The sequence below is a fragment of the Rutidosis leptorrhynchoides genome, chromosome 10 (genome assembly GCF_046630445.1).
Source record: "Rutidosis leptorrhynchoides isolate AG116_Rl617_1_P2 chromosome 10, CSIRO_AGI_Rlap_v1, whole genome shotgun sequence".
NCBI classification, from domain to species: domain Eukaryota; kingdom Viridiplantae; phylum Streptophyta; class Magnoliopsida; order Asterales; family Asteraceae; genus Rutidosis; species Rutidosis leptorrhynchoides.
Window position 1 is genome coordinate 107383504 of NC_092342.1, and position 15744 is coordinate 107399247.

Consider the following 15744-nt stretch of genomic DNA (forward strand, 5'->3'; position numbering starts at 1 on the left):
ATCCAATCTTGTTTTACCCATAACTTCTTCGTTTTAAATTCGTTTTGAGTGAATCCAATTGCTATGGTTTTATATTGAACTTAAGTTTATGAATCTATACAGAAAAAGTATAAGTTTATAGTAGGAAATACAGGTTACAAGTCATTTTTGTAAAGGTAGTCATTTCAGTCGAAAGAACGACGTCTAGATGACCATTTTGGAAAACATACTTCCATTTTGAGTTTAATCATGATTTTTGGATATAGTTTCATGTTCATAAGAAAAATCATTTTCCCAGAAGAAAAACTTTTAAATCAAAGTTTATCATAGTTTTTAATTAACTAACCCAAAACAGTCCGCGGTGTTACTACGACGGCGTATATCCAGTTTTACGGTGTTTTTCATGTTTTCAGGTTTTAAATCCTTAAGTTAACATATCATATAGATATATAACATGTGTTTAGTTGATTTTAAAAGTCAAGTTAGAAGGATTAACTTTTGTTTGTGAACAAGTTTAGAATTAACTAAACTATGTTCTAGTGATTACATGTTCAAATCTTCGAATAAGGTAGTTTTATATATATGAATCGAATGATGTTATGAACATCATTACTACCTCAGGTTTTGTGGATAAACCCACTGGAAATGGGAAAAATATATCTAGCTTCAAAGGATCCTTGAATGGCTTGAAAGTTCTTGAAGTAGAATCATGACACGAAAACAAGTTCAAGTAAGATTTTCACTCGAATTAAGATAGTTATAGTTATAGGAATTGAATCAAAGTTTGTATATTAGTATTACCTTGATTTGGAATGATATCTTACTGTAAACAACAAGGATTTCTTGAGGTTGGATGATCAATTTACAAGATTGGAAGTGAGCTAGTAAACTTGAAAGTATTCTTGATTTTTATGAAACTAGAACTTGTAGAATTTATGAAGAACACTTAGAACTTGAAGATGGAACTTGAGAGAGATCAATTAGATGAATAAAATTGAAGAATGAAAGTGTTTGTAGGTGTTTTTGGTCATTGGTATATGGATTAGATATAAAGGATATGTAATTTTGTTTTCATGTAAATAAGGCATGAATGATTACTAATATTTTTGTAATTTTATGAGATATTTCATGCTAGTTGCCAAATGATGGTTCCCACATGTGTTAGGTGACTCACATGGGCTTCTAAGAGCTGATTATTGGAGTGTATATACCAATAGTACATACATTTAGAAGCTGTGTATTGTACGAGTATGAATACGGGTGCATACGAGTAGAATTGTTGATGAAACTGAACGAGGATGTAATTGTAAGCATTTTTGTTAAGTAGAAGTATTTTGATAAGTGTCTTGAAGTCTTTCAAAAGTGTATGAATACATATTAAAACACTACATGTATATACATTTTAACTGAGTCGTTAAGTCATCGTTAGTCGTTACATGTAAATGTTGTTTTGAAACCTTTAGGTTAACGATCTTGTTAAATGTTGTTAACCCATTGTTTATTATATCTAAAGAGATGTTAAATTATTACATTATCATGATATTATAATATATTAATATATCTTATTATGATATATATACAGTTAAATGTTGTTACAACGATAATCGTTACATATATGTCTCGTTTCAAAATCATTAAGTTAGTAGTCTTGTTTTTACATATGTAGTTCATTGTTAATATACTTAATGATATGTTTACTTATCATAATACCATGTTAACTATATATATATATATATATATATATCCATATATATGACATCCTATAGTTTTTACAAGTTTTAACGTTCGTGAATCACCGGTCAACTTGGGTGGTCAATTGTCTATATAAAACCTATTTCAATTAATCAAGTCTTAACAAGGTTGATTGCTTAACATGTTGGAAACACTTAATCATATAAATATCAATTTCATTTAATATATATAAACATGGAAAAGTTCGGGTCACTACAATTCAGGTGGCAGGCGAACATGAAATAGGAAGGAGCAAATACTGTTATTAATAATGCGGATCATGCGTTCCGCCATACCATTTTGTTGAGAGGTATGTGACCATGAGAAACGATACTCAATGTCATGGGTGCGAAAAAGGTCATGGAATGAGGCGTTATTATATTCACCCCTGTTGTCACACTTGAAGGCTTTAATTATGGTGTTGAATTGGTTTTTATCATATGTATTAAAGTGTAAGAATGTAAAAAAGGCATTAGATTTCTTGTGGAGAGGATATATCCATATAAATGTGTGAAGTGGTCTAATAATAACATGTAATATTTAAAACCACCTATACTAAAAATGGGAGATGTCCATAAATCAGAATGGACCATTTCAAAATGTTTAGAAACAATAGAAGTAGAACGAGAAAACGAAAATTTAACATGTTTCTCTGATTGGCACGCATGGCATAAAGTTTTCATCGAGGCTTTATTACAATTAAAAAACTCACGCGAAGGAACTGTTACTAGGAGTTTTTTTGTAATAAAAATCGCCTATACATGAACAAATAAAAAACGGCCGATCAAAGATTAGGCGGCGGTTTGTTTGTAATTAAGCGTAGGGTTTAATTGGATGGGGAAAGAAAAAGTTGAGAATGAAAGAACATGAGAGAGATGATAAAACACAATGAGTAAAATTCTCTCCATTTCTTTAATAACACTATCTGGTAACATGAACACCGACGACTAATAAACTTGCATAGAAGAAAGAACTGACGTTATAAGTTGCACTCTACCCGCGAATGACAAGAATTTATTATTCAAATCATCGATCTTCCTTTCATTCTATCAATAAGACCCTTGCAATCCTTATGAAATAGTTTCTGCCAAATAAGAGGCACCCCAAGATATATGACAGGCAATGAACCTTCAACAAACGGCATAATCGTCAAGATAGCAGTTTTAAGAGTCTGATGTACATTGGCGAAAAATGAAGTACCCTTTTGGAAGCTAGGAACCAACCCTGAAAATCTTTTAAAGTCTTCCAGGGCATTCGCGATAATAGTAACAGAACCAATGTTAGCGTGCACAAAGATAAAAAGGTCATCAACAAATCATATATTCACAATTTGTTAGCTCTCGCACTTAGGATGAAACTGGAACTCTTCCGTCATACTAATGTTATGGTGGATCTGTAGTGTCAGAATCTCTATAACCATTGTAACCAAATAAGGAGACATTGGATCTCCTTGCCTTAACCCACGTTTTCCTTTGAAGTTCTCATGCAAGTCCGCATTAATACAAATAGAAAAAGAGGTAGATGTAACGCACTTCATTATCCATTTAATCATGGTTTTATGAAATCCATGTAACACCTCCAGTAAGAACTCCCAATCGACTGTATCATTAGCATTTTGAATGTCAACTTTGAAGGCACATCTCGGGACACCCCTATCCAGATGATAATTGTGCACCATTTTTTGCGTTAACATGATATTATCCGAGATTCTCCTTCCTGGCACAAATGCGGACTGATTATCACTAATGATGATGTCCAACGAATCCTTGATCCTGCTCGTTATGATCTTACTAATACATTTGTACAAGACATTACAACACAAAATTGGACGATTATCATTCACCTTCAATGGAGATTCCACTTTCGGCAATAGAGTAAGGATTGTGTGATTACTTTCCGTGAGTAACTACCCATTTACAAAAAAACTCTTTGATTGCACTACACACTTCATCCCCAACCATGTCTCAAGCCTTTTTAAAAAACGTGGACGAGTAACCATCCGGGCCAGATGCTCTATCTTCCCCAATACCGAACATAGCCATCTTAACCTCATCATTCGACACTGGTCTTACTATATTCAAAGCCACATCAGGTGCAAGTTTCGAGGTAAATAGCTACTGATCCAGCTCTTGTCTAGAAGTTTGCATATCAGACCCCAAAAAGTTTTTAAAGTGTTGGACAAAAACACCTGGTACCTTAATGGTGTATCCTATCGTATACACGCATAAAGACACAATATTCGCATGAAAATAGCATCAGGAACACTGAGAACAATGGTTTTGTGAAACTGTCCGTCAAGCGTTCTCCGCTGTGCAGGCTGCTTCCGTCATGCATAAGCCCTGAAGGCCGCCTAGCGCTTAAGCCCTGACCGGAGAACGTCACATCCAGCGCATATTTCGGATCACGAATAACAGAACTTATCATCATCTAACACGTGTCCCCAAATAATCCGGTGGATCTATCACTATAAATAGACCCCTTGGGTCGTCATTTTCCACATTCAGACATTCTGACAACTTGTGAGCAGAGATTTCACCTTTCTCTCTCACATAGTACTTTCTCTCACTAGAAGTCATCCGGCTAGTAGCTCAGCGCTCAGCGGACAAAAGATTGATTAAGCCACCCCACAATTTTATATACTTGTGAACCGGGTCTGCAGGGATTATTTCCCGAGGGTAAACATCAATCGACAACACTCTCCCATTCTTAGCCAGATACTTCTAGTATTGTGCTGATACACTAAGCCTTACCTCATAAGGAAATAGGTATCAACATACCTCATTTCCTTCAACTAAAATTCCATCACTATTTTTATGGGGTATTTTTTAACGTGTTATTTTTCTTTTTTTTGAAAGGCAATAATTTTATTAATAATAAAATAAAACTAGCAAGAAGCTAGTAATTACAACAATAAAAGAACTAAAAGCGATTTCACATTACACACGATATCACGACAAACACATTACAACTCGATTTAAAATACATCAATCTCGAATAAGCTAGGCTCTAATTCAACAATCCAAGGAGCATCCCGATATACCAATCAACACCGCACTGTACCACTTAACGGCAATCACTGGAAGAAAGCGTGTAAACCGATGAAAAACCAACCACGACTAACACAACACCCGAGCCTAAAACCGAACAGTTTGAAACACGCTCAATCTAACCTAGTGGTGGTACCGTGAAATGTAAAGAAGTATGCGGATAAATAATCTAAGATCGTCAACTAAAACCATATATCGCCGAAAACCAAAATCCACAACATGCACTCGAAACCACGACTATCAACTCGAAACCACGACTATCAAACCCGTTTGAAATGAACACAAAACTACGACCCGAAACTACAACCATTAACCGCCGACAAACACCACCTAAACCCTCGAAAACCCACCATAAGTCACTAGTACCGGCCAACAAATCAAATTAAACTAAGCAATGACAGTAGCAAGACAAAATGGACTAATAAAAGCAGAAAACATTACAGTGGGACTATAAGCAATCTTCTACCAATCTTCATTCTCTTTGAGTCTGAGTGTTCTGAAACCAACAACCCAACCTATCGATAGATCTGGTTTGCATTTTGGAACCACGATCTGCTAGCGACAACCAACCAGATACCACGAAAAAAAGTTTGCAACGATCAACCGTAATACCTCGAAAAACCGATTACCAGAAAACCCGATTGGAACCACGACTTATGGATCTACACCATATCCATTGGATCTAAACCACGACCCGATTAGAACCCGAATTTGGACCAGTTGGTCGGAACACCAGAAACTTCGATTAGAACCCGAACGGAACCACAATCCACCAAAATGACCTTAACAGTTGGTCTAAACACGATTTGAAAATCAGCGACGAAAAACCGATACACTCGAATTTAAAACTGAAAACAATAGCGAAAAAGCAAAAGGAAAGAAAAGAAGAAAAAATAAAGGACAAAGGGTGAGGGAGATGGTCCTCCGAACCGCCGGAGGAAAACCGACGGCCGGAGGAGATGTCACAGGGGAGGCGGCGACTGAGTTTAAGCTAGGGTTTTTTTACTTTATTACAAATCAATTAATATAAGGAATATTGTGAAAATGAAGGTGTGGGCGAAAGTGAAGGTGCAAAAGAAGATGGAGGTGAAGGTACGAAAAAAGGTGAAATTGAGGGTTGCAACAAAAATTAACGTGTTATTTTTCTTGTCTAGTAATTATGTGGTTTTTTTGTGTAGTAATTCTGTGGTGCTTGGTTCGATAGATTTTGTTTTGAGGATGTTACTTTTTCGCAAAGTCGTCGTATATGCTAACTTCTTGTTATTGTATCCTATATTTACAAAATCACTTGCCTTTTAAAAAAATAATTAAAAAGAAGTTAATACAATGACTGAATTTTCTTAAGATGTGTAAAATAATTACAATACTCTATAAGGGATTTACCAACTCAAGTAAATTGATTAAAATTGCCACAAGTACCATTCAAGACGATAAATTTAAACAAATATATCCACAAACAATATCATCAATAAGTTATAATCTACTGCTTTAATATAATTCAGTTCAACAACTGACCATCTTCTCGATCTGTATGAAATCAAGATACAAATTCATCCAACAGCCAAATATCAATACTTCAATCAAAAAGTTGATTCAACCCAACATTATTATACTTGCATCATCAAGTCCAACTCCAAAACATTCCATTTTACCTACAAATCATATCCTTTATCCCTAAGTTCTTGAACAACTTCATTCTTCATCCTCAACCACAACTTAAGTGCTTCCTGATCAAACTTCTCTTTCTGCAACTGTTTCTGATAATTTTCCGGGCCCAAGTCCATTTCTATAGTCCCTTTTGCACTCACCATTGTTCCGATCATCCCACCTTTCGCGATGAAATCAGTCATGGCCTCCTCGTCACCAGGGTAAGGGTAATTAATTCGTTGATAAAGGTGTGCAAGTTCTTTCTCTTCTTTAGGTACGGGTTTTAGTGTCCACCAACCAAGTGGGGATGTTTCGTTGAACAACCACATGGCACCGAATACGGTGTATGTGCATAAAAGTGCTTTGCCTATTTGTTTCCAGAAGTAGTAATCTTCCTTTCCTAAGCCTATTTTCTTTAGGTACTTCTCGGCAGTAAAAGATTTAGTAACTGAAAAAGAGTAATCAACGTTACAAGACTGACTCATGGGTACAATTAAGTATCAAGTTTAATAACTCTAATAAGTTCTCTAACAAGAATAGAATTCGAAATACCAATCAGATTATAGGGTATACGAAATAGAAAATGCTCAAGAACTAAAGTTGAACCTCCGAACTTAATCGAGTGGTGCCAGCACCATGGTAGACAACTTGATAACTTTAAGCTTATATGTAAAATCTTAAGCAAATAGTCATCATAAGTGTGTTCTTTCGATGCATTACCCAATACGCACATATAGTTGTTGAGACTGACGCGAGAGTCTGAGGGCATCCTATCCTTATAAAAATTAAAGGCCCAAATCATTTATATTTATATATCCTTAAACCTTAATATAATAGTAAATCCTAACTCTCATTCAATGATAAAATGACTAGCTAGTGTGGTCATGAATGTAAGCTGAGCAGCTGAACCATTCATATCTCATGTTCTTGATTTTTCTCATTCCTATAGTCATCATCATTGGCATACCTGTCGCTGATTAAGATTTTGAATTCGGTTCAAGTATGAGGGTATGCACTACTAATAACAAAAAGGTCCAGGTATGCACTATAATAGGAAATTTGTTATAAAAGTAATAATTGGATGATAATTTTATTATTATTATAGATATTGCATAGTATATTTTTTGAGTATAAATAGGTGTGTTGAGTTAGAGTTTATTGTATGTATTTTTTGGTTAACAAAAACACTCTCTCTCTCTCTAGATTCCAAATGCCACCAAACTCTCATTGTACATTTTTCTATAAATAAAAACCAATTACTCATACCTTTTGTTCAACCTTTGTTTTCTCCGTTTTACAGTATCTCTATCTCTATATACCTTCTACAGTCAAGAACCACTAAAGGTAGTTATAAGCCTACTGAATTATAACACGTTATCAGCACGATTATCTCAACATTTATACTAAATATGGTTGGCTCTGCCACCTAACTAATATATGGTCGGTTATACCACCTAAATGATATATGGTCGACACTGTCGCCTAATTTACATTTATGTTATCTAACATTTATTTATGTATACTAACATTTACATTTATGTTATCTAACATTTATTTATGTATACTAACATTTACAGTTATGTTCACTAACATTTATATTTATGTTATTTAAGTTATATATGGTCGGTTATACCACCTGAATTATATTTTCTGTAATCTAACTCTTATTAACTTCACTAACATTTATATTTATGTTAATAAGACCTCATGATTGTACGCAACACGTCATTTGACAACACGGTACTTTATGTACGCAACACGTCATTTGACAACACGGTACCATGGGTCGAGATTAATTCCGATCAATACGAATACGATGGGGTCTTTATATGTTATCTAACATTTATGATTACTTATGCAATTAATCATTATTTATTTCATGCATACTAATGTTTATTCTTAAATTTATAATCTTAAAAGTTAAAATAAAAAAAGTAGTTTGTATTTTTATTAAAAGTAAATCTTAAAAGTTAAAATAAAAAAAGTAGTTTGTATTTTTATTAAAAGTAAATCTTAAAAGTTAAAATAAAAAAAAAGTAGTTTGTATTTTTATTAAAAGTAAATCTTAAAAGTTAAAATAGAAAAAATAGTTTGTATTTTTATTAAAAGTAAATCTTAAAAGTTAAAATAAAAAAAGTAGTTTGTATTTTTATTAAAAGTAAATCTTAAAAGTTAAAATAAGAAAAGTAGTTTGTATTTTTATTAAAAGTAAATCTTAAAGGTTAAAATAAGAAAAATATATTATAATAATATATATTATAATAATATATATTATAATAATATCATTAATAATATAATATAATATGAACCTATATTCCCTTATGATTTTATTATTTGTAATCATACCATTATTCCTTTGTTTACTACTTATGAATCTAAACTAATTCTAATTGCATGTTGTTATTTATCTACGAAAAAAAAAAATATTATGATTATGATTATGATTTATGTTGTTCATCTTTCTGAAAATAGAAAATGTCAAACTTATCAAAGCTTGAGTTTGATGCCTTAGACGTATCGGGAACAAACTACACATCATGGGTTATGGACGTAGAAATAAATCTTGGATCATTGGGTATTCTAGAAACTTTAAAAGAAAATAATACTTGTTCCGATCAAGATAAATTAAAATCAATTGCTTTTATTCGCAAACATATTGATACCACCTTAAAACATATGTTTCTCACTATCAAAGATCCACATGTTTTATGGGAAAGTATCAAGAGTAGATTCGATAATCAAAAGGAAATATTACTTCCAGCTGCGAGGGAAGAATGGAGAAATCTAAGGTTCCAAGATTTCAAAAAGGTAAGTGAATACAGCTCGGCCATGTTCAAGATCCGTTCAAAGCTTCAATTCTGTGGTCAAGAAATAAGTGATGCTGATATGATGGAGAAAACTTTCTCCACAATGCATTCTGCAAATATAACTGTGCAAGAAAATTTAAGATTGCAGAATTATAAAACTTTTTCCAAACTTCAAACTTATCTCTTAGTTGCAGAAGTTAATAAAGAATTACTGATGAAAAATCAAGAATCTCGTCCTACCGGTGCGCTAGCATTTCCTGAAGCTAATGCTATTAACAATAATAATAATAATAATAAAAGAAGAAATGCACATGGACGAGGGCGTGGAAGAGGTCGTAGCCATATTGGCCAAAACCATCATCATGGAAATTACCATAACAATAATAAAAATCATAACTATGTTCGAAATCACCCTTATGGTAATGGTCATGGTGGTGGTGGTGGTCGTGGTGGTCGTGGTGGTCGTGGTCGTGGACAAAGAAATAATAATCCACAAAATTATAAAATCCAAACACCATACAATCCCACAAATCACAATGTTGAAGAAGGCTCTTCAAAGAATGTTGAAGATTCTTGTTACCGATGTGGTAAAATTGGCCACTGGTCTAAAAACTGCCGAACAAATCAGCATTCTATTAATCGGTATCAAGAATCTCTAAAGGGAAAAGGAAAAGAAGCAAATCTTGTGGATGACCTTGATACAAAAATCACTGAGCCAACTTGTGACTACTTTAATGAATAAATTTCTAATATCTATATATATATATATATATATATATATATATATATATATATATATATATATATATATATATATATATATAGATATCCTATTATATGTTCTCGTTAAATAAATGGTTGTAGATTTTCAATCTACACCATATCTAGTTTACTACATATTTCCTTATTATGTGCTATCGTTTGTAACATGTTTTGAATGTAATATATTGATGAATTATATACTCATTATTTGTTTCTCATATTTTTTTTGAAGTTCATGATGTATACTGCTGGAGTAAAAAATCAGTCAAATGGTGGAGATATTTGTATTGCAGACAGTGGTGCCACTCACACCATACTCAAATCTAAAAAATATTTCACAGACTTGAAAGCAACGGAAGGAACTATACATACTATATCAGGTCCTGTGGACTTAATAAAAGGAATGGGAAAGGCAAAATTCATGTTACCAAATGGTACGAATTTTCTGATAAATAATGCCTTATTTTCTCCCATGTCAAAGAGAAATTTGTTAAGTTTCTCTGACATATACCAAAATGGATATGATTATCAGTCAGTGACAACAGAAAATGAAAAATATGTAAGTATCACTGATAAGAATCGTGTAATTGAAAAACTACCAAGACTTCATTCTGGTTTACATTATACACATATAAATGTACCTGAAGTAAATGTGGTAGTTAAAGAAAAATTATGTGATCCTGTAATGATCAGTTTGTGGCATGAGAGATTAGGTCACCCAGGATCAACAATGATGAAAAGAATAATACAAAATACACATGGACATCCATTGGCGGATCAAAGGATCCCTCATGATGCACTTATCCCATGTACATCATGCTCACTTGGAAAGTTGATAATAAGACCATCACCTCTTAAGGTTGAAAAAGAATCACCAATGTTTCTTGAAAGAATTCAAGGTGATATATGTGGACCAATTCATCCACCATGTGGACCATTTAGATATTTTATGGTTCTAATAGACGCATCTAGTAGATGGTCTCATGTTTGTCTATTATCAAGTCGAAATATGGCATTTGCAAAATTTCTTGCTCAAATTATTAAATTGAGAGCACATTTCCCTGATTATACTATTAAAAGGGTGAGACTAGATAATGCCGGTGAGTTTATGTCTCAAGCATTTAATAACTTTTGCATGTCTATTGGGATTATTGTTGAACATCCCGTTGCCCATGTGCATACACAAAATGGTTTAGCTGAATCATTAATTAAACGATTGCAGCTAATAGCTAGACCATTGATAATGCGAACAAAACTCCCAGTATCTGTATGGGGCCATGCAATTTTGCATGCTGCATCATTGATTCGCATTAGACCAAGCGCAAGTCATACATATTCTCCTTTGCAACTTGCTTTTGGTCATCAGCCAAATATTTCCCACCTTAGAACATTTGGTTGTGCGGTTTATGTCCCTATCGCACCACCACAACGCACTAAAATGGGTCCTCAAAGAAGGATGGGAATATATGTTGGATATGAAACATCTTCAATAATAAGATATATTGAACCCATGACGGGTGATGTTTTTACAGCACGTTTTGCTGATTGTCACTTTAATGAAACATTATTCCCTAGATTAGGGGGAGAAATAAAAAATAAAGAAAATGATGTTTCATGGTGTGAACCTCAATTAATGTATCTTGATCCTCGCACAAAAGAATGCGAGATCGAAGTTCAAAAAATAATGCATATGCAAGAACTTGCAAATAAATTGCCTGATGCATTTACAGATACAAAAAGAGTGACTAAATCATATATACCAGCAGCAAATGTTCCAGCTCGAATTGAAATTCCAAAAACTGGCAATAATGTTATTCTTGAGTCTTTGCCACGCCAGAAACGTGGGAGACCAATTGGTTCCAAAGATAAAAATCCTCGGAAAAGAAAATCAGCTGATAATGAGGTAAAAGAAAGTGTTCAAGAAGAACTACAAATCAATACTCCTTCTGCAGAGGAGATTGATGATGTCAATACGGAATTTTCAATCAATTACGCACATTCAAAAATATTATGGAACCGAAATGAAATGAAAAATCTTGATGAGATATTTTCATATAATGTTGCATATGACATCATGAATGATGATGATGATCCAGAACCAAAATCTGTCATGGAATGTCAAAATAGACATGATTGGGATCATTGGAAAGGAGCAATACGAGCTGAATTTGAATCACTCAATAAAAGAAAAGTTTTCGGATCTATCATTCTCACACCTAAAGATGTGAAACCTGTGGGATATAGATGGGTTTTTGTGCGAAAAAGAAATGAGAAAAATGAAGTTACAAGGTATAAAGCTAGACTTGTAGCTCAAGGTTTTTCTCAAAGACCGGGAATTGATTATGAGGAAACTTATTCTCCTGTTATGGATGCAATTACTTTTAGATACTTAATCAGCCTGGCAGTTTCTGAAAATTTAGAAATGCATCTCATGGATGTTGTGACTGCTTATCTTTATGGATCACTTGATAGTGATATATATATGAAGATACCTGAAGGATTTAAGATATCAGAAGCAACCAATGCAAAACCCAAAGAAATGTACTCAATCAAGTTACAAAGGTCTTTATATGGGTTGAAACAATCGGGTCGCATGTGGTATAAACGATTAAGTGATTACTTGATAAGCAAAGGGTATACCAATAATCTTATTTGCCCATGTGTTTTCATTAAGAAAACAACATCCGGATATGTGATCATAGCTGTTTATGTTGATGATCTTAATATCATAGGTACAAATAAAGAGATCCATGAAGCCATTCAACTTCTAAAGAAAGAATTTGAAATGAAAGATCTCGGAAAAACCAAGTATTGCCTTGGTTTACAAATTGAACATATGCCTAATGGTTTACTTGTACATCAAACAACATATACTGAAAAGATTTTAAAACGTTTTAATATGGACAAGGCAAAACCATTAAGTACTCCTATGGTTGTTAGATCACTTAATGTTGACACTGATCCATTTCGTCCCTGTGAAGATCATGAAGATATCCTGGGACCAGAAGTACCATATCTTAGTGCAATTGGAGCTCTTATGTATCTTACAAATTGTACAAGACCTGACATTTCTTTTGCAGTTAATTTGTTGGCAAGGTTCAGCTCAGCTCCTACCAAAAGACACTGGAATGGGATCAAACACATATTTCGATACCTTCGAGGAACTACTGATTTAGGATTATTTTATTCTAACGAATCAAAACAAGATTTGGTTGGTTATGCAGATGCAGGTTATTTATCTGATCCACATAAAGCTAAATCTCAAAATGGATATGTATTCCTAAATGGAGGTACCGCAATATCATGGCGTTCTCAAAAACAAACACTTGTTGCAACATCATCAAATCATGCCGAAGTAATTGCATTACATGAAGCCAGTCGGGAATGTTTTTGGTTGAGATCAATGACACAACTCATTACTGATTCTTGTGGACTAGAACGCAATAAAAGTTCAACAACTATCTATGAAGATAATGTAGCTTGCATAACACAGATGAAAGAAGGGTATATCAAAAGTGACCGAACAAAACACATACCCCCTAGATTCTTCTCATACACTCAAAATCTCATTAAGGACAACCAGATTGAAATGAGATATGTTCAGTCCAGCAAAAAATCTGCTGACCTTTTCACCAAAGCACTTCCAACTGCTATTTTCAGAACACACGTTCATAATATTGGCATGAGGCATGTTCAGAAGATGTAACAACTCAGGCGTTGCCTACTTGAGGGGGAGTCAACTCTATGCTGCACTCTTTTTCCCTTAGCTAAAGTTTTATCCCAAAGGGTTTTCTTTAGCAAGGTTTTTAACGAGGCAGTACTAGTTATTCACTAATAAAATTATCATCCAAGGGGGAGTGTTATAAAAGTAATAATTGGATGATAATTTTATTATTATTATAGATATTGCATAGTATATTTTTTGAGTATAAATAGGTGTGTTGAGTTAGAGTTTATTGTATGTATTTTTTGGTTAACAAAAACACTCTCTCTCTCTCTCTCTTTAGATTCCAAATGCCACCAAACTCTCATTGTACATTTTTCTATAAATAAAAACCAATTACTCATACCTTTTGTTTAACCTTTGTTTTCTCCGTTTTACAGTATCTCTATCTCTATATACCTTCTACAGTCAAGAACCACTAAAGGTAGTTATAAGCCTACTGAATTATAACAAAATTTTTATTTTTATGAACTATATTACAATAATAGTTGGTCAATTATGCATTAGGCTACCACATGATACTTATCATATTATCATCGACTTTTTAAACAATCAAACCTATGCAGTGGCGGAACTTGAACCCGAATACAGATGGGGCGAGTGTAAAAATTTAATAAATTATTCAAAGTCAGCACGGGTAAACACTAAAAAAAACCTTATTTTTTGGTAATTTTTATTTTTAGTGTAAATTTTTTTTTTTCCCGTTAAATCTAGGTGGGCAGATACCCCTTTGTCCCTTTGTGATACACTAAGCACCGCCACTGAACCCATGACCAATTCATTTCATTATACATATAAATGAAGGTTAACAATTGATATATAAAGAAATTTGAAAGTGTATTCTAAACGTTATCTGTTCATACTTCATAGTAATCACCTGAAAGAGCGTAAGATTAAACTATTTGGGCCAGACATTTTAACAAACAGTTGGAGGGCAACGATCGTAATAGAAGCTGCACAAGCCCAAAGTACTACTCGAATTTAGTACCCTAAATCCTAATCAAAATCTCATTTCACATCGATCACCAACAAAGTGACCCACAAAATCACAATCATTCACAAGAAGAAATGAAAACACAAATTCCCAATTCAACGTTACAGAAAAATGAAATTTAGAATAAGATAAAAACATAGGGTTTAATTAATTACCTGTTTCTACAGTTCTATAGCTTTTGCGAACCATCGAGACGACCAGATTACAACCTGTTTGAGTAATATTACTTCATAAAAATAGGAATTTTAATGGAATAAAATAGTGAGTAAAAATACCCCAAGTATTTTCTGATACTACTCCGTGTCTGTACTATGAAATAAAATCACATATTGTTAGTTTAGCAATTTTTTTATTTGAAATCCTTTATGTTTAATGCTATTACACATCACCCCTTCAAGTTGTGTTAACAAATTAAACTTAACTTGTCTGACTAAAGATTTGATCGGTCAAACGGGTTAACGATAAACGGGTTATGACGTTATGTTCTTTATGTTCGGGCTGACCGGATAAGGAAAGTAATTGTTTGCTCAGATATACGCGAGTACGCGACCTATTGGGCTTATCTGGCTCCAGAAGGAAGTCTGAACTCAAAGTCAGTGTCTGAGCTTTAATAATAGACTGTTTCGAACCCTTTCTCAAGTTTTTTTTGCTTACTCTTTTATGGGACAACTTACGTATGAAAAAACATAACAATTCTTTTCAATAGTTTTAGTAGTTTTCATTACACATTTAGGTAGTATAGTTACAACTTATATTTCTTGACAACTCGCTTGTGTGCCCTTCATATATTATTTTTTTTTTCGTGGGACTTTACGTATATATAATATATCTATACTTTTTGTAGCTTTTTCACATGCTTTATTGCTCTATATGGTTACATGTTTGTATTACATTATATAGCATTTAATTTATACGTACTTACATATCACATGTTTTTATGCTAACATAGTTTACTTATTTGTCTATGCCTACATAGTATACCATCTATTTTAAACTGCATACTTTACCTACATGCTTCTTACCAACATGTTAACGTATACTTATTGTACTTAC

General features: G+C 33.3%; 1 protein-coding gene across 1 annotated transcript; it reads right to left on the reverse strand.

Moving 5' to 3' along the window:
• Window positions 1-6171: 6171 nt before the first annotated feature.
• Window positions 6172-15069, reverse strand: LOC139873184 (uncharacterized). Its single transcript, XM_071861118.1, has 2 exons — window positions 14847-15069; window positions 6172-6852 (listed from the first exon to the last, which is right to left on the reverse strand). Exons 1-2 carry the CDS (start codon window positions 14878-14880, stop codon window positions 6410-6412), a joined length of 477 nt encoding a protein of 158 aa, XP_071717219.1. The 5' UTR covers window positions 14881-15069; the 3' UTR covers window positions 6172-6409.
• Between the last annotated feature and the right edge of the window lie 675 nt (window positions 15070-15744).

Coding starts and splice junctions, on each gene's coding strand:
- LOC139873184 (XM_071861118.1), bottom strand. CDS start 14,880: ATGGTTCGCAAAAGCTATAGAACTGTAGAAACAG. Junction 6,853..14,846: donor CTATAGAACTGTAGAAACAG/GTAATTAATTAA, acceptor ACTCTTTTTCAG/TTACTAAATCTTTTACTGCC.